This window comes from Prionailurus viverrinus, chromosome E1 (assembly GCF_022837055.1).
Source record: "Prionailurus viverrinus isolate Anna chromosome E1, UM_Priviv_1.0, whole genome shotgun sequence".
Lineage (NCBI taxonomy): Eukaryota > Metazoa > Chordata > Mammalia > Carnivora > Felidae > Prionailurus > Prionailurus viverrinus.
In genome coordinates this window covers 38,500,748-38,518,576 of record NC_062574.1, presented here as the reverse complement: position 1 = coordinate 38,518,576, position 17,829 = coordinate 38,500,748, and the positions used below count along the sequence as shown (strand labels likewise).

At 47.6% G+C, this 17,829-nt stretch overlaps 1 protein-coding gene across 6 annotated transcripts in view; it reads left to right on the top strand.

Moving 5' to 3' along the window:
• The first annotated feature begins 1,354 nt into the window (after positions 1–1,354).
• The window catches only part of PECAM1 (platelet and endothelial cell adhesion molecule 1), a 76,016-nt gene continuing 59,541 nt past the window's right edge, over positions 1,355–17,829 (top strand). For 2 of the 6 annotated variants that reach the window (XM_047831789.1, XM_047831788.1), the window contains exons 1-5: positions 1,356–1,579; positions 6,789–6,914; positions 12,157–12,251; positions 16,757–16,912; positions 16,999–17,025. In XM_047831789.1, the coding sequence (XP_047687745.1) occupies positions 16,849–16,912; positions 16,999–17,025 (91 nt within the window). In that variant the 5' untranslated portion in view covers positions 1,356–1,579; positions 6,789–6,914; positions 12,157–12,251; positions 16,757–16,848. Of the gene's footprint in view, positions 1,580–6,788; positions 6,919–12,156; positions 12,252–16,756; positions 16,913–16,998; positions 17,026–17,829 lie in introns of all 6 variants that reach the window. The other 4 variants (XM_047831784.1, XM_047831785.1, XM_047831786.1 and 1 more) reach the window with 4 other exon arrangements.

Sequence of the window (17,829 nt, the reverse complement as noted above, 5' to 3'; positions counted from 1 at the left end):
CAAATGGCATTAGCTAAATGTTAATGATTTTTCTATTTTGTATTTATGTGTGTATGGATTTGATTGATTAAAGTTTCTTTTTTTTTTTTTTTGAATATTTATTTTTGAGAGAGAGAGACAGAGTTCGAACAGGGGAGGAGCAGAGAGAGAGGAAGGCACAGAATCGGAAGCAGGCTCCAGGCTCTGAGCTGTCAGCACAAAGCCCGACGCGGGGCTCGAACCCACGAACTGTGAGATCACGACCTGAGCTGAAGTCGGACGCTTAACCGACTGAGCCACCCAGGTGCCCCTGATTAAAGTTTCTAATGGACAGGGAACAACCTTGCCAAGATGATATAATTCCAGCTAAAAACAGGACGAACTTGAACTGGGTGGTAAGAACAAAGGCCCTTGGGTTGGCCCCTAACCAGCCATGGCACCATGGGTGAGTTACTGTTAGCTGCACTGACATAGGACCGGGCCACAGTGCATGTAAAATCACTTAGTGCACTATGATAAAGGGCAGTTACTATTACTGGGTTTTTATTCAGCGTGTGTCACTTCATCCACAGGCAGCCTTCCTCTACCTGTGGTTCTGGAGGCGCAGCTTGGAGGGGCAGCAGGCAAGAGACCAACCCTGGAGCTGGGAATGTGTTTGCAGAGAACCAGCGGAAGGGTAAAGTCCTCCTGCCGACTATCCCTGGCTGGCTTCCTCGTGATTTATTGCTATGGAAACTGAGCTCTTTTCCTCCTCGCTGGCGGCTGCTTGGGGGCTTGCTCAGAGCTCAGAAGTTCCTTCCTCTTTCCTGTTGCAGAAATGCCACAGTGACCGTTGTCCAAGAACTGCAGCTCACACCTGAAGAGCTGGATCTTGGGAAAAACAATCTCATTTGATTCCCCAGGGGTTGTGGGGGCCTTCTGGGTAAGCGGAGGCCCGAGAACAATGCAGCCTCCGGGGCTGAACCAGGCCCCCGCTTTTCCCCTTCCTTCAGCTTTCCTAGCTGCGTTTAAAAAATGGACTTTCAGGCAGTCGCAGGTAGTATTGTGCTAACGGCAGAAAACTTAAACTCAAAGTCCCTTTGTGTGGGCAGAGCCTTTCTCCAAGGGCCAGGCAGATGTGATCTATGGGCAGCGCAGGGTCTCTTCCACGGCAAGTGCCTACCCACTTGTGGAGACCCCCCCCACCCCCAAGAGCAATCTGTTCTTGGAGGGTAAGGCTTTGCAGATGGAGGGCAGATGCGGAGGGGGGAGGGGGGAGGGGGGAGAGGGGAGAGGCAAATGCCTGGGTGATTGGTATTCAGAGGGCAGGCACCCTGTGTCATCACTTCCACATTTACATGAGTTTCAGGGGTTGTCACCTGGTGCTTGGTGACAGCTGGCTCTGCTGGGGTGGGCCCAGCACTCAGGCCATTCTCCAGAAGCCAGCACCCGGCTCAGAGCACCCTGGCCCTGGTATCACACACACTGTGCCAGGTTCTTGATGTGAGGACACAGGGCAGGCGATGAGTGGGGACCCCAGAGACAGTGAAGGAAGCTCCCTGGCCAGGAAGGAGTTCTTGAGACACTGTCAGGCTCATCAGGCCCTTCTGTGGCTGCCCAGGTAAGTCATGGCCAACCTCAGGGGCCGTTTCTGTAAGCCAGCTTAAGGGATGGCATTTTGGCCTCATCTATGGGGGAGGAGGAGACTAAGGACACCTTCCATTTATCCTTTCACTGTTCCAGAGGTCCATGTGAGGATAATTTTCTGGTTGCAACTGATCATGAAATTATCTGGGAGGGAGACATCCCACTTAGGAGCTGGGGCATTTTAGTGCATCTCTAGAATAATGTTCAACCCCCCCCCCCCTTTACCTCCTCGAACATCCACGATCTTTCTTAGGTCTCAAAATGTTTCTGTTCACTTTCCCCCTAGAATGTCCCATTATTTGGAACATGTTTGTTCCTTGTCACCCTGGGAGAAGATTTCCGAGTTTTTTCCAGGTTGGAAGTAGCAGTGTGAACATTCATGTTTTATTTTTGTCAGTGGAGTGGCCTGAACCCCTAGATCCCAGGAGGGCCCCAGCATTAGGGAGAAGGTGGTGACAGGCGTGGTCTTGCCACATGCCTTCAGAGCAGCTCAGATCACCTCTTCCTTTTAGTACAAGAAAAGGAGCCTCTTGGAGGAGAGCATCCGGGTTCTTCCTGATTTGCTCTGTGCCGGTGGGACCAGCAGAAATGCAGGACCCTCGGGGCACCTGGGTGGCTCAGTCAGTGAAGCATCCAACTCTTGCTTTCAGCTCAGGTCATCATCTCAAGGTTTTGTGGGTTCAAACCCTGAGCGGAGGCTGCTTGGGATGCTCCCTTTCTCTGCCCCTCCGCCACGCGCACTGTCTGTCTCAAAATGAAGAAACTTAAAAAAAAAAAAAAAAGAAATGGAAGCTTTTCACGTAATGCTCAGCTTCCCTGTCACCACCTGGCGTCACTCCACACAAGACCCGGGAGAACTGGAGGGTGGAAGGCCATAGCATATTTTCCTGGAGATTTGCTCAGTTTGTCGTTAATAGTTTGTTCCTTTTTATTGCTGAAGAATATTCCATAGTATGGATATACCGCTGCTTAACCATTCACCCATTGAAGGACATCTGGGCTAATTGCCCCTTTTTTTGGAAAAGTTGGAATTATCAATAATTCCAGCACAGCTGCTGTGCACATTCATGTACAGATATTTGTGTGAACACATGCTTTTTTTTTTTTTTTTTTTTTTGAAAGAGAGAGAAAGAGAACACCAGCAGGGGAGAGACAGAGAGAGAGGAAGAGAGAGAACCCCATGCCCAGGCTTCATGCCCAGGGAGGAGCCTGATGCAGGAATTGATCTCACAACTGAGAGATCATGACCTGAGCTGAAATCAAGAGTCAGACACGTAATTGACTGAGCCACCCAGGTGTCCAACATGCTTTTTATTTCTCTGGGCAAATTGGTGTCTTTTTAAACAGCTCTCATTAGATCTCATGGTTCATGAGATCCAGCTTGGGACTCTCTCTCCCTCTCTGTCTGCCCCTCCCCAGCTCATGCTGGCGCAAGCATGCGCTCTCTCTCTCAAAATAAATAAACATTTGGGATGCCTGGGTGGCTCAGTCGGTTGAGTGTCCGACTTCGGCTCAGGTCATGATCTCGCGGTCTGTGAGTTCGAGCCCCGCATCGGGCTCTGTGCTGACAGCTTGGAGCCTGGAGCCTGCTTCAGATTCTGTGTCTCCCTCTCTCTCTGCCCCTCCCGTGCTCATGCTCTGTCTCTCTGTCTCTCTGTCAAAAATAAATAAACATTAAAAATAAATTAAAAATAAATAAATAAACATTAAAAAAGTAAACAGCTCTAATTAAAGCAGATCATTGAGGTTTGTGAGGGATCCATTTAGAAAGCCCCATGTGGGGCGCCTGGGTGGCACAGTCGGTTAAGCGTCCGACTTCAGCCAGGTCACTATCTCGCGGTCCGTGAGTTTGAGCCCCGCGTCAGGCTCTGGGCTGATGGCTCGGAGCCTGGAGCCTGTTTCCGATTCTGTGTCTCCCTCTCTCTCTGCCCCTCCCCCGTTCATGCTCTGTCCCAAAAATAAATAAAAAACGTTGAAAAAAAATTTAGAAAGCCCCATGTGTTCTCACATTCTCAATATTAGAAATGTTTACACGGGCTCCCAGCTTGGTCCTAAATCACATGAATCTCATGTCTGTCTATTAGCACTGTTTCCTGTGCCTATTCTCATACCCTAACTTGGCTGCCTTTTTTATTTGTATGCATCTATTTATTTTAATTTTGTTTAATCGGGTAATGAAGTTATAAAGAAACAGGAAACAGCAAGACAGTTGTATAGAACAAATTGAAGGATTACATCCTAGAATAACCTTGGTAAATAAATATTTTATACTCTGTGTTCTTCACCTTTTTCACACTCTGACCCCTTTGGTATTTGTTCAAAGCCGAAGATTTTCCTATTGTGGGGCATTTCATGAAGTCCTGAAATGTTTTTCTTCTTCTCCTCCTCCTCTTCCTCCTCCTCTTCCTCCTCCTTCTTCTTCTTTTGATTTTTTAAAACTAAAAAAAAAATTGTTTTTCAACATTTATTTATTTTTGAGAGAGAGAGAGACAGAGTGCGAGCAGGGGAGGGGCAGAGAGAGAGGGAGACACAGAATCCAAGGCAGGCTCCAGGCTCTGAGCTGTCAGCACAGAGCCCAATTCAGGGCTTGAACCCATGAACCGTGAGATCATGACCTGAGCCAAAATTGGACGCTTAACCCACTGAGCCACCCAGGCACCCCTGAAATTCTTTTCTTCTAGAGGCATTTGTACAAGGAGTTCAGGCCTTGGAGTCAGGCATCCAACACTCCAACAGACTTTACCACTTAAACTGACTGTGGGACCTTGGGCAAGCATACTAACCTCTCTGAGAGTCTTGTTTGTCTCCTGAAAAACCCCTCTCCAAGTCAATTTAAAATAAGGCAGGGCTTCACTGAACGTTGTTTGAAGGGGACGTAGAGGGGAGAATCCCACTTCCCAGAGAAAGTCCCAGTACTGAGGCCTTTCCCTCAAAATCAAGTCCAGGCCGGCCCTCTCAAAGTCAACCAATCAGTCTTGCTCACTCCCAGATGGGCTCCTTTCTTCTTGAGTTTTGTGTGGCACATCCAGAACTTTTGTCATTCTGCCACCTTTGCTGGCTCCACATGAGACTTGAGCTCTTAGGCTACATTTTGTTTTTGTTTTTGTTCCTGTCCTGCTTGCTGTTTGAGTGGTCAGACAGATCTGCTCAAGTTTCTACAATGAGGACACAGATGCATGTTCATTGTTGCATGGCCCTTCCTAGCATCCAGCCAGAACTGTGACTACCCCCCTCCCCCGCCACAATCAACAGAGGCCACTTAACCACCTTCACAATGACAACAGCTTTCTTCTTTCCTTTTTCTTTGTGTTTAACCTTGGCAATCAGCAGGAACACTGCTCTGACCCACCAGGTGTTGGTTTTGACAAATATTTGCCTTCTTAGAAGCTTATTTATCAGTAAGACGAAAAGATGTTCAACAGGTACACGTTCCCCCTGGAGAGGAGAGTGGCTTACGTGGCCGCTGGAGTCCCCGGGGAACTGGCCTGCACACTTGCTTTCTTGCTGGAGGCTGTGTTGCCCAACGTTGGCCCAGAGGGTACTCCACAGCCCTCTAGAAACATGCCCTCCCTCCCTCAGTTGTCTTTAAAAACCTTCCCAGGGGCGCCTGGGTGGCTCAGTGAGCCGAACGTCCGACTTTGGCTCAGGTCATGATCTCACGGTTCATGGGCTCAAGCCCTGCTCCGGGCTCTGTGCTGACAGCTCAGAGCCTGGAGCCTGCTTCAGTGGTCTCTGGGAACTAAGGTCAGAAGTTTAACTTTGTTTTTAATTTTTTTTAATGTTTATTTATTCTTGAGAGAGAGAGAGAGAGAGAGAGTGACAGAGCATGAACGAGGGAGGGGCAGAGAGAGAAGGAGACACAGAATCCGAAGCAGGCTCCAGGCTCTGAGCTGTCAGCACAGAGCCCGATGCGGGGCTCGAACCCAGAACTGTGAGATTATGGCCGGAGCCGCTAAGTTGGCCGCTTAACTGACTGAGCCACCCAGACGCTCCTGATTAAAAACTCTCCTGATTTGGTTGTCCCACAAGTCGCAGATTGCACATACTTCTCCACAAGGGCTTCGGGACAGACCTGGCTAGATGTCTTGCTAAAATCGAGGAGCCCTGTACCTACAGGATTTTATGGTTTTGACAATCTAGTGACCCTGACAAGAAAAGAAACCAGGTGCAACTGTCATGACTTATTTTTAGAAGAGCCTTGTCAGTTTCTGGGCATCTCCAACTCTTGCCTGGAAGCCGCAAGTGCTCTCTGCCCACTCCTGTAAGAGTTCTGATGTGATCTGCACCTGTCTGTTGTCGGTCCTTGCACTGGGCACTCCTCCTGTTCTGCCTACTTCATGACCCAGGCCGTGTCTAACCCTTAACACCTGGCCTGACCCTTCCGGGGCGTGACCTTCACAGGCGGCTCTATCAGGCCTGGCCCAGACTCCCCATCCTCCACCCTTCCCTAAACTCTCAACAGCTGAGGTCTGGGCCCTCTCCATAATTTCATTTATTTCAACAAGGACTTTATTGAAGCTCTATACACTTGATTGAAGTGTGAGCCATCATAACTCACTAGAAAAAGATTGTAGGGGATGCATAGACACAACATGAAGTTTTTACATGCCTAAGAAATAATCTGCTGGAGCTTTATGGAGGGTAGATGTCACGGCCCCTGTCATCTATGGTTTTCGGATTCCCTATCTCCCCCACCTTTTTTGTGTTTGTTTTTGAAGGAGAGAGAGAGAGAGACAGAGCATGAGCAGGGGAGGAGCAGAGAGAGAGGGAGGCACAGAATTCGAAGCAGGCTCCAGGCTCTACGCTGTTAACACAGAGCCCGACGCGGGGCTGGAACCCACGAACCGTGAGATCATGACCTGAGCCGAAGTCGGACGCTCAACCGACTGAGCCACCCAGGCGCCCCTCTCCCCCACCTTTTAAACTCAGGCCATTTTTGGGGTTTCAGGTTAGATACTGGAAGAGAACAAGGTTGCCCTTACACTTGCAACAGGGGGAGGCCCAGCCCAGGGATAGCACAAACCTGCCTGGCCAAAACAGTGGAGAGGGGAAACCTCTGAGAGGCAATGTGTTAGCAGGAGCTATTAGTTGCTGTCAAAGCAGGCAATGGAGGGATCTGCTGAGAACTGAGAACATCCTTGTGGCTCAGCTCACATCGTTCCCGGCTTCTGCTTTCTCCGCAGTTCCCCCAACCAGATTTCCTGTTCAGACCGAGGTGATAGTTGGTCATAAGAAGCTGACCTACACTTCTGCCGGCCCCATGAGAAAGGACGAAGCAACACACGCACACTGGACTGGGAGCCACCCCGGTTGGTAATGTTTTAACTATTTCTAAGTGCTTTTCTCTCTTAGATCCCCAGAGCCTATGCGTACAGAGAACAAACTGTAAAGGGATGCTTGTGAACAGCAGCCGTCAGCCAACATTCCTATCTCTCACCTTCTGTGTTTTCTGCTACTTCTCCTCAATCTCTAGTAGTAAAATATTAGGAGAACGATGGATTTCTAGAGCCTAATGCTGTGGGCTTAAGAAGGCAGTTTGGAGAAATGGCTGCCACCTGTCCCCAGGCAAAATGAGGCTCTGGCACCCATCGAGATGGGAATCTACAGACACTGATGGGGTGACATGAGGAATGGGAACACCGTTCCTGCTGGAAAGTCCCCCAAAAGAGGGGACTACGCGCCATGAAAAATGTCTTTAAGTTATAGACAGCGGGCTTAAAACTAATCCCTGCACACAGGCAGCTGCCTGCTGAGTCCCACGTGCAGAGGAGGGAAACTGCCCAGACCTCCCCCTGGATAGGAAGGGGCTCAGAGCTGGGAGCCCGAAGAAACTTGGGGCTCAGTTACAATCTCAGCCTCACTGCCGATAAAGGGCTTGTTGGGGTTGAGCAGGGAACCTAATCAGTGTTTGTCAGACTGCTTGTCGAGTACATTTTGTATTTGCTCAACAGCCAACTTGAAAACAAACTTCTGGATCAAAACCTGATGATAAGCTGGAAACTGCCTGTACTTTAAACCGAAGTCACTCTTTGTATCTAAAATTCGTTTTACTGATCTCTAGATAAACCATGACCATTCCCCCCTCCCGCCCTGCCACCCCCCACCCCTGCCCCGCGCACACTCCCCAAGAGTTGTTCCTGGCAGGGTAATTTTTCCTTGAACTTAAGATAAACCGATTAGGGTTTCCTCTTAGCTTAGTGAAGTTTACTGCGTCTTGGATAGAAAGGACAACAAAGGAGAGTGAAGACAAAAAAATATATATTCTCTTATTTATTATTGTTATTGTGACCACTGCTGCCTGGATGGTATTGAGAGTGATCACCCTCTAATGGAGCTATAGTTTGCTAGTACTTCTGGATTTGATCAAGGCACCTATGATATCGTCATGAGGAAGCCTCACGTCCTCATGGAGATGGGTGGGATACATGACGGCAGAGGAAGGAGATTTGTAGCTTGCTGAACATTTATATCAAAAGAATTTTGATTAGGATCAGCCTGGGGCAAATCTGTAGAGTGCTGTAGGGTTGTATCTTCACTCCCCTACTGAGTATTTTTATTAATGACTTGGATGAGAACCCTGCTGACCTTCTGATAAAATCTATGGATGATCCAGGGGCACCTGGGTGGCTCAGTCGGTGGAGCGTCTGACTCTTGATGTCGGCTCAGGTCATGATCAGGATGAAGCCCCGCGTCGGGCTCTGCACTGACAGTGAGGAGGAGCCTGCTCGGGATTCTCTCTGTGGATGATTCAAAACTGGGAAGAAGGAGTCAGAGGATAGTCAATTGTCAAGAAGATGGATAAAGACACTGGTTGTAGAAGTAGATATCGTTTTTCTGCTTAGACTGATGGGGAAAACCAGAGAGAAATATCCAGGGAAGGCCACCTCTGGCCACCTCATTTTCTGTCTTCTGCGGGGAGCTTCTCCCAGCACGCCTGACTCTTTGTTGAACAGTCTGTTGATAAATCAGCCTCCAGACCCCTCGAGGGCAGGGCCAGGACTTTGTCTTTCCTGGTGTTTAGCAGGGTGCCTGCTTGGGATGAGGCCATCCCTCTGCAGGCACATCTTTGCTGTTTCATTAGGTGGGGACTCCCAGAAGACACTGCCCTCCTGGGCCTGGGCCGGGCCTGGAGCAGAGCATTTCTGACCCTCCCTCCCATCTGCAGCCCCACTGAGTGCCTGTTTTCCCTCCTGTCCCCTCAATAACCTGAAAAAGAAACGCATGGGAACCTTCACTGCTTCAGCCCCCTGAACGTCCTAGCGTCCCAGCGTTTCTCTGGTTTGGCATAAGTGTTCCTGAAACAGAGGGGGTCCCGAGTGACGGTTGTCAGGTAAAATGCCCGATGCCCAGGTACATCTGAATTTCAGATAGCCCAAATCATTTTCTAGTCTGTCCTGTGCAATACGTGGGACGTACTCCTATTACAAAATGACTTGTTGCTCTCGTGAAATTCAGATGTAAGTCGGGGTCGGGCATTTTTATTTGCTAAATCGGATCAGCCCTACCAGGGCGGCCTCTCAGGATGCCTGGCCCAGCTCATTTCCAACCCAGACCACCACTCACACAAGAGCATGCAGACCCTTCAAACCACCCCTCCCCCCCCCCACACACACGCTTCCTCCTTCACTCCGATGGGCTCGTCAGGCCCTGGGCTCCTCCATTGGGGCCTTGGGCCTGCACCCCCCTCAGGGCTGCATCTGGCCTCATCGGGCTAGGGGCGGACGCTGGCTTTCTATCAGCTCCCACTTAGTCTAGGTCAGCCTGAGGCCAGCCATGGAGAGCAAATCCGCTACTGTGGCCCGTGCATCGCCATCGTACATGATGACTCTTTACAACCCATCTGCGCTTCCAGCACATTCACTCATTTAGCAAATATGTACGCAGGGCCTCCTACATCACAGGCATTGTGTTGACTGCAGGGACACTGCAGTGAGCCCAACAGACCCACGTCTGTCCTCACAGAGCTGACAGCCCAACAGGGGCGACACCTCTTGAGGCTCACACAGGGACACCTGGGTGGCTCAGTCAGTCAAGCGTCTGACTTTGGCTCAGGTCACGGTCTCGCGGTTTGTGAGTTCGAGCCCCGCGTCAGGCTCTGTGCCGACAGCCCAGAGCCTCGAGCCTACTTCGGATTCTGTGTCTCCCCCTCTCTCTGCCCTTTCCCTTTCCCTGCTGGCACTCTCTCTCTCTCAAATAAATAAACATTAGATAAAACTTTGTAAAAAATAACAGTTTGTGGAGATGTATTTCACCCACCATACCATTTAACTGTTTATAGTGTACAATTCAGTGGTCTTTAGTCTATTGACAGAATTGTGCAACTATCATCGCACTCAACTTTTGGAACTTATTTTTTTAAGTAGGCTTCACGTCCGGCACAGAGCCCAATGCGGGGCTTGAACTCACAACCCTGAGACCAAGACCTGAGCAGAGACCAAGACTTGGATGCTTAGCCAGCTGAACCACCCAGGTGCCCCATCTTTGAGAACTTTGTAATCCGTCCTACGAAGAACCCTCATACCCATTCAGAGTCACTCTTATTTCCCTTTACTCCCCCGGCCTTAGGAAACTACCAAGCTACTTCTTTCTATATATAGATTTGCCTACTTTGGACATTTCATATAAATAGAATCATATACCTGTGGCCTTTCATGTTTGGTTTCTTTCACTTACCATGATGTTTTCAAGGTTCATCCATACTGTAGCAGGTATCAATCCTTCATTCTTTTTTCTGCCAAATAATATTCTATTGTCTGGATACATCACTTTTATTTATCCATTCATCAGTTGATAGACATTTGAGTTCCTCATGCCTTTTAGGTATTATTCGTAATGCTGCTGTAAACGTCCGCATACAAGTATTTGTGTAAGCGTGTTTTCATTTCCTTTGGGTATATATACCTAAGAATGGAATTGCTGCTGGATCATATGGCAATTCTAGTTTTTAAGCTTTCCAACGTGGATGTATCATTTTACAATCCCACCAGCAATGTCTGAGGGGTTCTAGTATCTCCATCCTCACCAACATTTATTATTATCTGGTTTTTTTTAAATTTTTTTTCCAACGTTTATTTATTTTGGGGACAGAGAGAGACAGAGCATGAACGGGGGAGGGGCAGAGAGAGAGGGAGACACAGAATCGGAAACAGGCTCCAGGCTCTGAGCCATCAGCCCAGAGCCCGACGCGGGGCTCGAACTCCCGGACCTCGAGATCGTGACCTGGCTGAAGTCGGACGCTCAACCGACTGCGCCACCCAGGCGCCCCTGTCTTTTTTTTTTTTTTAATTTTGGTTTTACCCTTTTTATTTTATTATTAGTTTTTGTTAAATGTTTATTGGGGCGCCTGGGTGGCTCAACCAGTTAAACGTCCAACTCTTGATTTCAGCTCAGGTCATGGTCTCACGGTTTGTGAGATCGAGCCCTGCATCAGATTCTGCTTTCACAGTGCAGAGCCTGCTTGGGATTCTCTATCTCTCTCTGCCCCTCCCCCCATCTCTCCCGCCCCCACCCCCTTCTTACCCAACACCACTCCTAGCTTCTCAGAAGAAGCACTTCCTGAGTTGTTGTTGTTTTGTTTTTTTTTTTCCTTATTACAGCAGGCAGTTTTTTCCTGTGGTTAATGAATTGCTGTGTTACACATTTGTGTGATTTTCCTGGTATTTGGGCAGAGACACAGCATGTAGAAACCACTCTGTTCTCCTTCAATTCCCTTTACCGAAAAGAGGAAAAAGGGAACAGCACTGTAAGGAGAAATATAGTTTCTTAATTAGTTACCAAACAGCTAAAATAGTTTCTGGAACTTTTTTTTTTTTTTTTTTTTATTATGGAGTTCACTGAGGACAAAGAGCTAGAAGGGGAGAGATACGTGAGGGCCACACACATATAAAAAGCCACTGAATTGACTATTTTTTTTATGTTTATTTTTGAGAGAGAGAGCTTGCAAGCAGGAGAGGGGCAGAGGAAGAGGGGGACAGAGGATCTGACACAGGCTCCGTGCTGACAGCAGAGAGCCCAATGTGGGGCTTGAATGCATGAACTGCGAGCTCATGACCCAAGCCGAAGTCTGATGCTTAACTGACTGAGCCACCCAGGCACCCCTTAATTGACGAGTTTTAAAAAGCTGAACTAGAAAACATTCCATTTATATATTTTTAATTTTGAATAAGACATTCAGGCTGTACAAATAAAGAATAAGGAGCCTGGTCATCTTTTCGATGGATAAAATAAATGAAGGAGAGTATACAGTCCAGTTCTTACATCATAGCTGGGGGAAGAGAGGAGGAAGAGATTGCTGGGATAACTAGAAAGAGTGGGTCCCATAGAAAGAGACTAAGAGGGAGGCAGACCCATAGTGAGTGGGGGTGGGGAGGCTCTCCTGTGAAGGATCAGCCTCATGTTGACTTGGCTCCCGGGGGGCCTCAACACAAGTCACCCTGTAGTAAGTATTGTCTGGGCCGGGGTGGTGGGGACAACAGTCATTCCAAATAATGTCCAGCACCCGAGGCACAGCTTTTATTTTAGACTTTAATTTCTTAATTTGATTTTTAATAGGTAGTACATTTACATGACTTCAAAACTAAAAAAGACACGAGGTTTCTAAAGAAGAGCACACCGGAAACTACAACAACATTGCTGTTTGTCAAGAGGTATGCTATGTCTGTGGGCCAGAATACTCTAAGACTAAAAGGTCACTTCTCCCCACAATGGTTTACAGGTTCAATACCATTCCAGTCAAAATCGCAGAAGGCCTTTTTTTAGACAGAGATCGAAAAGTTGATTTTATTTTTTTATTAAAAAAATTTTTTTTAAGTCTTTAATGTTTATTTGTGTTGAGCAAGAGACAAAAAGCAAGCAGAGGAGAGGCAGAGAGAGAGGGAGACCCAGAATCCGAAGCAGGCTCCGGGCTCTGAGCCATCAGCACAGAGCCCGACGCGGAGCTCGAACCCATGAGCTGTGAGATCATGACCTGAGCTGAAGTCGGATGCTTAATCGACTGAGCCACCCAGGTGCCCCTGATTTTATTTTTTTAAGGATTTATTTATTTTGAGAGAGAGCACAAATGGGGGAGAGGCAGACAGAGAGGCAGAGAGAATCCTAAGCAGGCTCTGCACTGTCACCACAGAGCCTGAGGCAGGACTTGAACTCACCAAGTGTGAGATCATGACCTGAGCCGAAGTCAGAGGCTTAACGACTGAGCCACAAAGGTGCCCAGAGAAATTGATTTTAAAATGCATAGGGAAGGACAAAGGGCCTAGAATAGCCCAAATTGAGACAGAGCGGCGATTGGACTCCGGGGCCCTCAACCCAGACCACAAAATCCAGCGTTCCTTGGTAACTGAAACCCAGTGCCTCCTACTAGCATATCTTGCTTGAATGCGGAAAGAGGCTGCCTCCCAAAGGAGGGACTCCCCTACCAAGACTGGTGAAGACTGAACCAAACCAGTCTGCGGTAGGGTTGGGCCCCTGGCACTGAACTGTCACCGACTTTGCCCCTCATTATAATACTAAAAATCAAGCCTGGTGGAGATTTAACATGCCATTGAGACGTGCCATGCATGACAAAGCACGTTCTGTCCACTGCACCTGTGCGCCCAACTTCCTGTATCTCTCCCCACCTTTACCTGTTGCACCGCACTCCTTTCCTGCCTCAGCCTCTTTAAAAACTTTCCCCAGGGGCGCCTGGGTGGCGCAGTCGGTTAAGCGTCCGACTTCAGCCAGGTCACGATCTCGCGGTCCGGGAGTTCGAGCCCCGCGTCGGGCTCTGGGCTGATGGCTCAGAGCCTGGAGCCTGTTTCCGATTCTGTGTGTCCCTCTCTCTCTGCCCCTCCCGCGTTCATGCTCTGTCTCTCTCTGTCCCCAAAATAAATAAACGTTGAAAAAAAAAAACAAAAACAAAAAAACTTTCCCCAGCCTTGGTTCAGAGACCCAGCATGAAGACCCTTTCCTCTGTGCTGTCTCCCGCTAGATCCGGCATAAACCGGAACTTCTAGTATGGCCTCTAGAAAATCTCTTTTCCTTGGAGAGCCCAAGGACCGGAGTTGGTAACAGATAGGGAACAAGTGGAACTCTCATACCTCACTGGTGGGAATGTAAAATAGTATACAGCCACTTGGGAGAACAGTGTGGCGGTTTCTTAAAATGTTGAAACATACGCCTATCATGCAACCCAGGCATTCTACTCCTGGGTATTTGCCCAAGAGAAATCAAAGTGTGTGTCTGTCTGTACAAAAGCATGTTCATAGCAGCTCTCTATGAGCTCAAAATTGGAAACAACTCAAATGTCCATTGATAAATAATGATTTAAAAAAAGCTGATATATTCATGCAGTGGAATACTCCTTGGCAATAAGAAGAAATTAATAATGGACTATGCTGATAAGAGAAGATAGACACCCCCCCCACATATTACATACTGTATGATTCCATTTTTATAAAATTCTAAGAATACAAACTAACCTATAGTGACAGAAAGCAGGTGTTTGCAATGAGGAATGGTGCCTGTGGGGTGGATATTAGAGAGATTACATATTTATGTATTAGAGAGGTTAGCTCTTTGTCGATGATGTGAATTGCAAATATTTTTTCCAGTTTGTATTTTTTCTCTTGACTGACCTTTTTTTGGGGGGGAGGGGCAAAGTAGAACTTTTTTTTTTCATGGAGTATGATTTGTCAGTCTTTTATTTTATAACTTCTGGATTTTAAGTCCTACTTGAACCAGCCTTTGGCATTTCGAGGTCATGAGGAATTCTTTCACGTTTTCTTCTAGATCTTCTATGGTTTTGTTCATACCTTCAGAGGGTCAGTCCATTTGGAATTTATTCTGGTACGTGGTGTGAGTTGGGGGATATAGTTTTTTCTGCTTTTCTTTTAAAGTATTGGGGCACCTGCATGGCTCAGTCAATTAAGCATCCGACTCTCAGTTTCGGCTCAGGTCATGATCTCACATGTTCGTGGGTTCAAGCCCCATGTCGGGCTCTGAGCTGACATGTGGAACCTGCCTGGGATTCTCTCTCCCTCTCTCTCCTCCTCCCTTACTCACGTTGTCTCTGTCTTTCTCAAAATAAATAAATAAAAATTAAAAAATTAAAAAAATAATAAAATAAAGTATCAACACTTATTTTAGGGCACCTGGCTGGCTCAGTCGTTTAAGTGTCTGACTTCGGCTCCAGTCCTGATCTCACAGTTTATGGGTTTGAGTCCCTCTTGGGGCTGTGTGAAGAGCCTGCTTCGGATCCTCTGTTTCCCTCTCTCTCTGCCCCTCCCCTGCTCACTCTCTCTCTTACTTTCTCTCAAAAATGAATAGACATTAAATCAATAAAATATTGGCATTTATTTTGAAAGGAAGCTCTATTTTCTCATGGTGTGCTAAAACTATTAGCATTGTATGTGAAACAATGACTAAGTTTTAGAAGTTTACTTTGGAACTTAGGGGCATCGGGTGGGACATTTATCACCATTGCTTGAAAGTCACCTTGAGAAGCACAAGCTGGTTACTCCACAGTATACAAAAGTTATCTTTGAAGCCAACCTTTATTTGAGGACTCATGGTGTTTCTTTTTTTCTTGCCAAGTAGAAATTTGGTAGGTGGGTGGGGCGCGGGAGGGGGGGTGGTTTCCAGTAGGTTGCTTAAGAAGAGAGTTTACAGTGGGGAGGGGGATAGAGGAAACAAAACAACAAAAGTAAATAGCTCAATGGAAAAAGTTCTGTTGTGTTACATGGCTCTTTCACAGCTCTTATCATAACTTCCACTGAACCGAAGATCAGAGAGAAGAATTGTTTTCTAGCTGGAAGCCATCCCTTCTTGGTATTTGCCCTGCAGCAGAGAAGTCTTTGGTTTCCATTGTCCCAGTTTGAACCTGACTTAGATTTACCCTGTGTCAGTATCAGAGAGTAGCATTTCAGAAACAACACTGCCCTCAGACCTCAAGGCAGTAATAGTCTAATTCAGACAATACTGTTAACTTGTCTTCATTCACCTGATCATCCACTCTATTAATGTTTTCTGACCAGACGCTGTCCCTGCGATCATGCAGCCAGCCAGCCGTCCTGTCCACGTGGGTGAGGAACAGGCCATTATCGCATACTGTAGAAAATGTCTCAGCCAGGGAAGCCCAGGGGGGTGAGGAATGCAGACAGGGATGCGGAGGAAGGGTGGTTCAGTGTGGGAGAGACAGAGGAGAATTCTGGAAGAGTGGATACCTGAACTGAGTTACGACACCTGGGTAGGAATAGGTCGGAAAGGGAGAGGGGATGAGTACTCTAGGGAGGGGTAAGGCAAAGATAAAGGCTCAGACACGTGATGTGTTCTGGGAACTATAAATTCTAGCAACCAGAATGTAGGGGCAAGGAAAGAATGGGTGACAGACCCGGCTGGAGAGGTAAGCAAGGGCCGGATTGTGGAGGATTATAAACTGACTTTCCCTGGAGAGCAGTGGGGAGCCATTCCAAGGTTTCAAGCAAGGGAGTGAAAGGACCTGATTTATGTCTTAGAAAGCTCCCTGTGGCCTGATATACTCTGTATGTTTAAAGGCACAGTCTGGAGGGAAGCCACCAGAAGGCATGGATACCTCAAAGAGCTGCCTTCATTCACGCTGAAACCAACCGCAGAAGCCAGGGAGAGCCTCCTAGGTCCAGCAAGTTCCAAGCTGAGCTTTCCCCAAGGTGGCAGGTCTGTCTGGTGAACCTGCAGTTTTCTGGAAAAGTCAGCCCTGTCCGATAGCATTGCCAGGAAAGGCAGGAGGTCCAAACTTATGCTGTGTAGACAGGCCCGTTGGGTTTGGGGTGGCGGGGTGGGGGGAATGGCTCAGGAAAGTCAAGAGATCTTGTTGGGTGTCCAAAGAGAGAAGTCCTTTGGGTAGAGGTTGGAAAGAGGGAAGAAGCCTCTCACCCTGCCGTGAGAAGGGGCTCTAAACCCAGGTGAGACAGGAGGGTCAGGAGCACTAAGGCAAATGTCACTTGTAACTTTAAAACAAAGAGTCTGCATTCAGCGGCCCCCTCAGGAAGGCCAGTCATTTCCTGAGGGGATATCGGGCCGCCCCACGCTTCATTGTTTCCAGTTTCCAAGCAATGGCAGCCATTACCTGATCAGCACTATAGTCAGTCTCTGCTTGTGGTGCCAGAAGTTACTAGAGTGCTTTTCTGTACTTTCACAGGGCAGATTTATCTGTGCCACGAGGGAAGTGTCTTCTGCCCCAGGGGCATGGGCCAAAGGCAGAACTAACTGCCTGAAGTCTTTGCTCTCAGGATGCAGCTGGAGACAGCCCAAGACGGCAAGATGTGGCTCGGAGTGCTGCTGGCACTTATGCTTTGTGAGTTTTTATTCTCTTTCCACAGTCCTTACACTTCATGAGAATCAAAGCTGAGGAAATGAGCATATTTCTTCTGTCTTTTCCAGGTCCAGGCCTTGAAGGACAAGAAAACCGTAAGTTGTAAAGTTTCTACCTAGCTTCACTGTGTCTTTTCAGGATTCTTAAAACTCACAACGAATTGCTTGGGTTTCATGTTGATAACAACTGAGAAACATATTGAGAGCTAAAGTCTATTTCTTTCTGGCATTTTTAGAAGGCTTTTAGAATAAAATGCCTCTTCTAAGCCAAGTTCTAATCAGCGTGTTCTAGGAGTCGCATACATTTTCTCTAGAAACAAGTGCATTGCTATTTGTGAGGATTGGGGAAGTGATAAAAAAGGAGTGATTCCATTATTTGTTTTACCATAAATTTCTTAATTTCATATTCTCCCCTATGCCCCATTGTTTTTGTTCAAATGAGACATAATCAATTTGTTAGATTCTTGAAGACAGAACATAAATTGTTGTTACGACTTTTCTTCTAAATGATCTGAAACAGATCCTGGATTTCACTTCCCATCGGCCTGTGAGGCTCTGATAATATTTGTAATGTTATGTGCTTGTGGACAGGAAGGGGGGTTGCTTCTGCCCATCTTGGAGGTCTGGTTTATCATCCACTTTAGAGCTAATTTTGAATCTTTAAGACAAGATCAGATGCTTGACGGGGTCTGGGGGCTAAATGGAGGGAGAGCCCACAGAAGAGGATCCCCTTGTCGCTCGGCAAAAGAACGGGGTTGACTGGATTGCAGACTGTTGTATAGTTCTTTGGAGATGATGTGCACGGATGACACTAGTTTGCTGAGCCCAGGCTTGGAGCAGTGGCTCTGGGATTGGCCAGTGCGGCTACTAACAAAGCCAGTCTGCTGGTCTCCTGTCCAT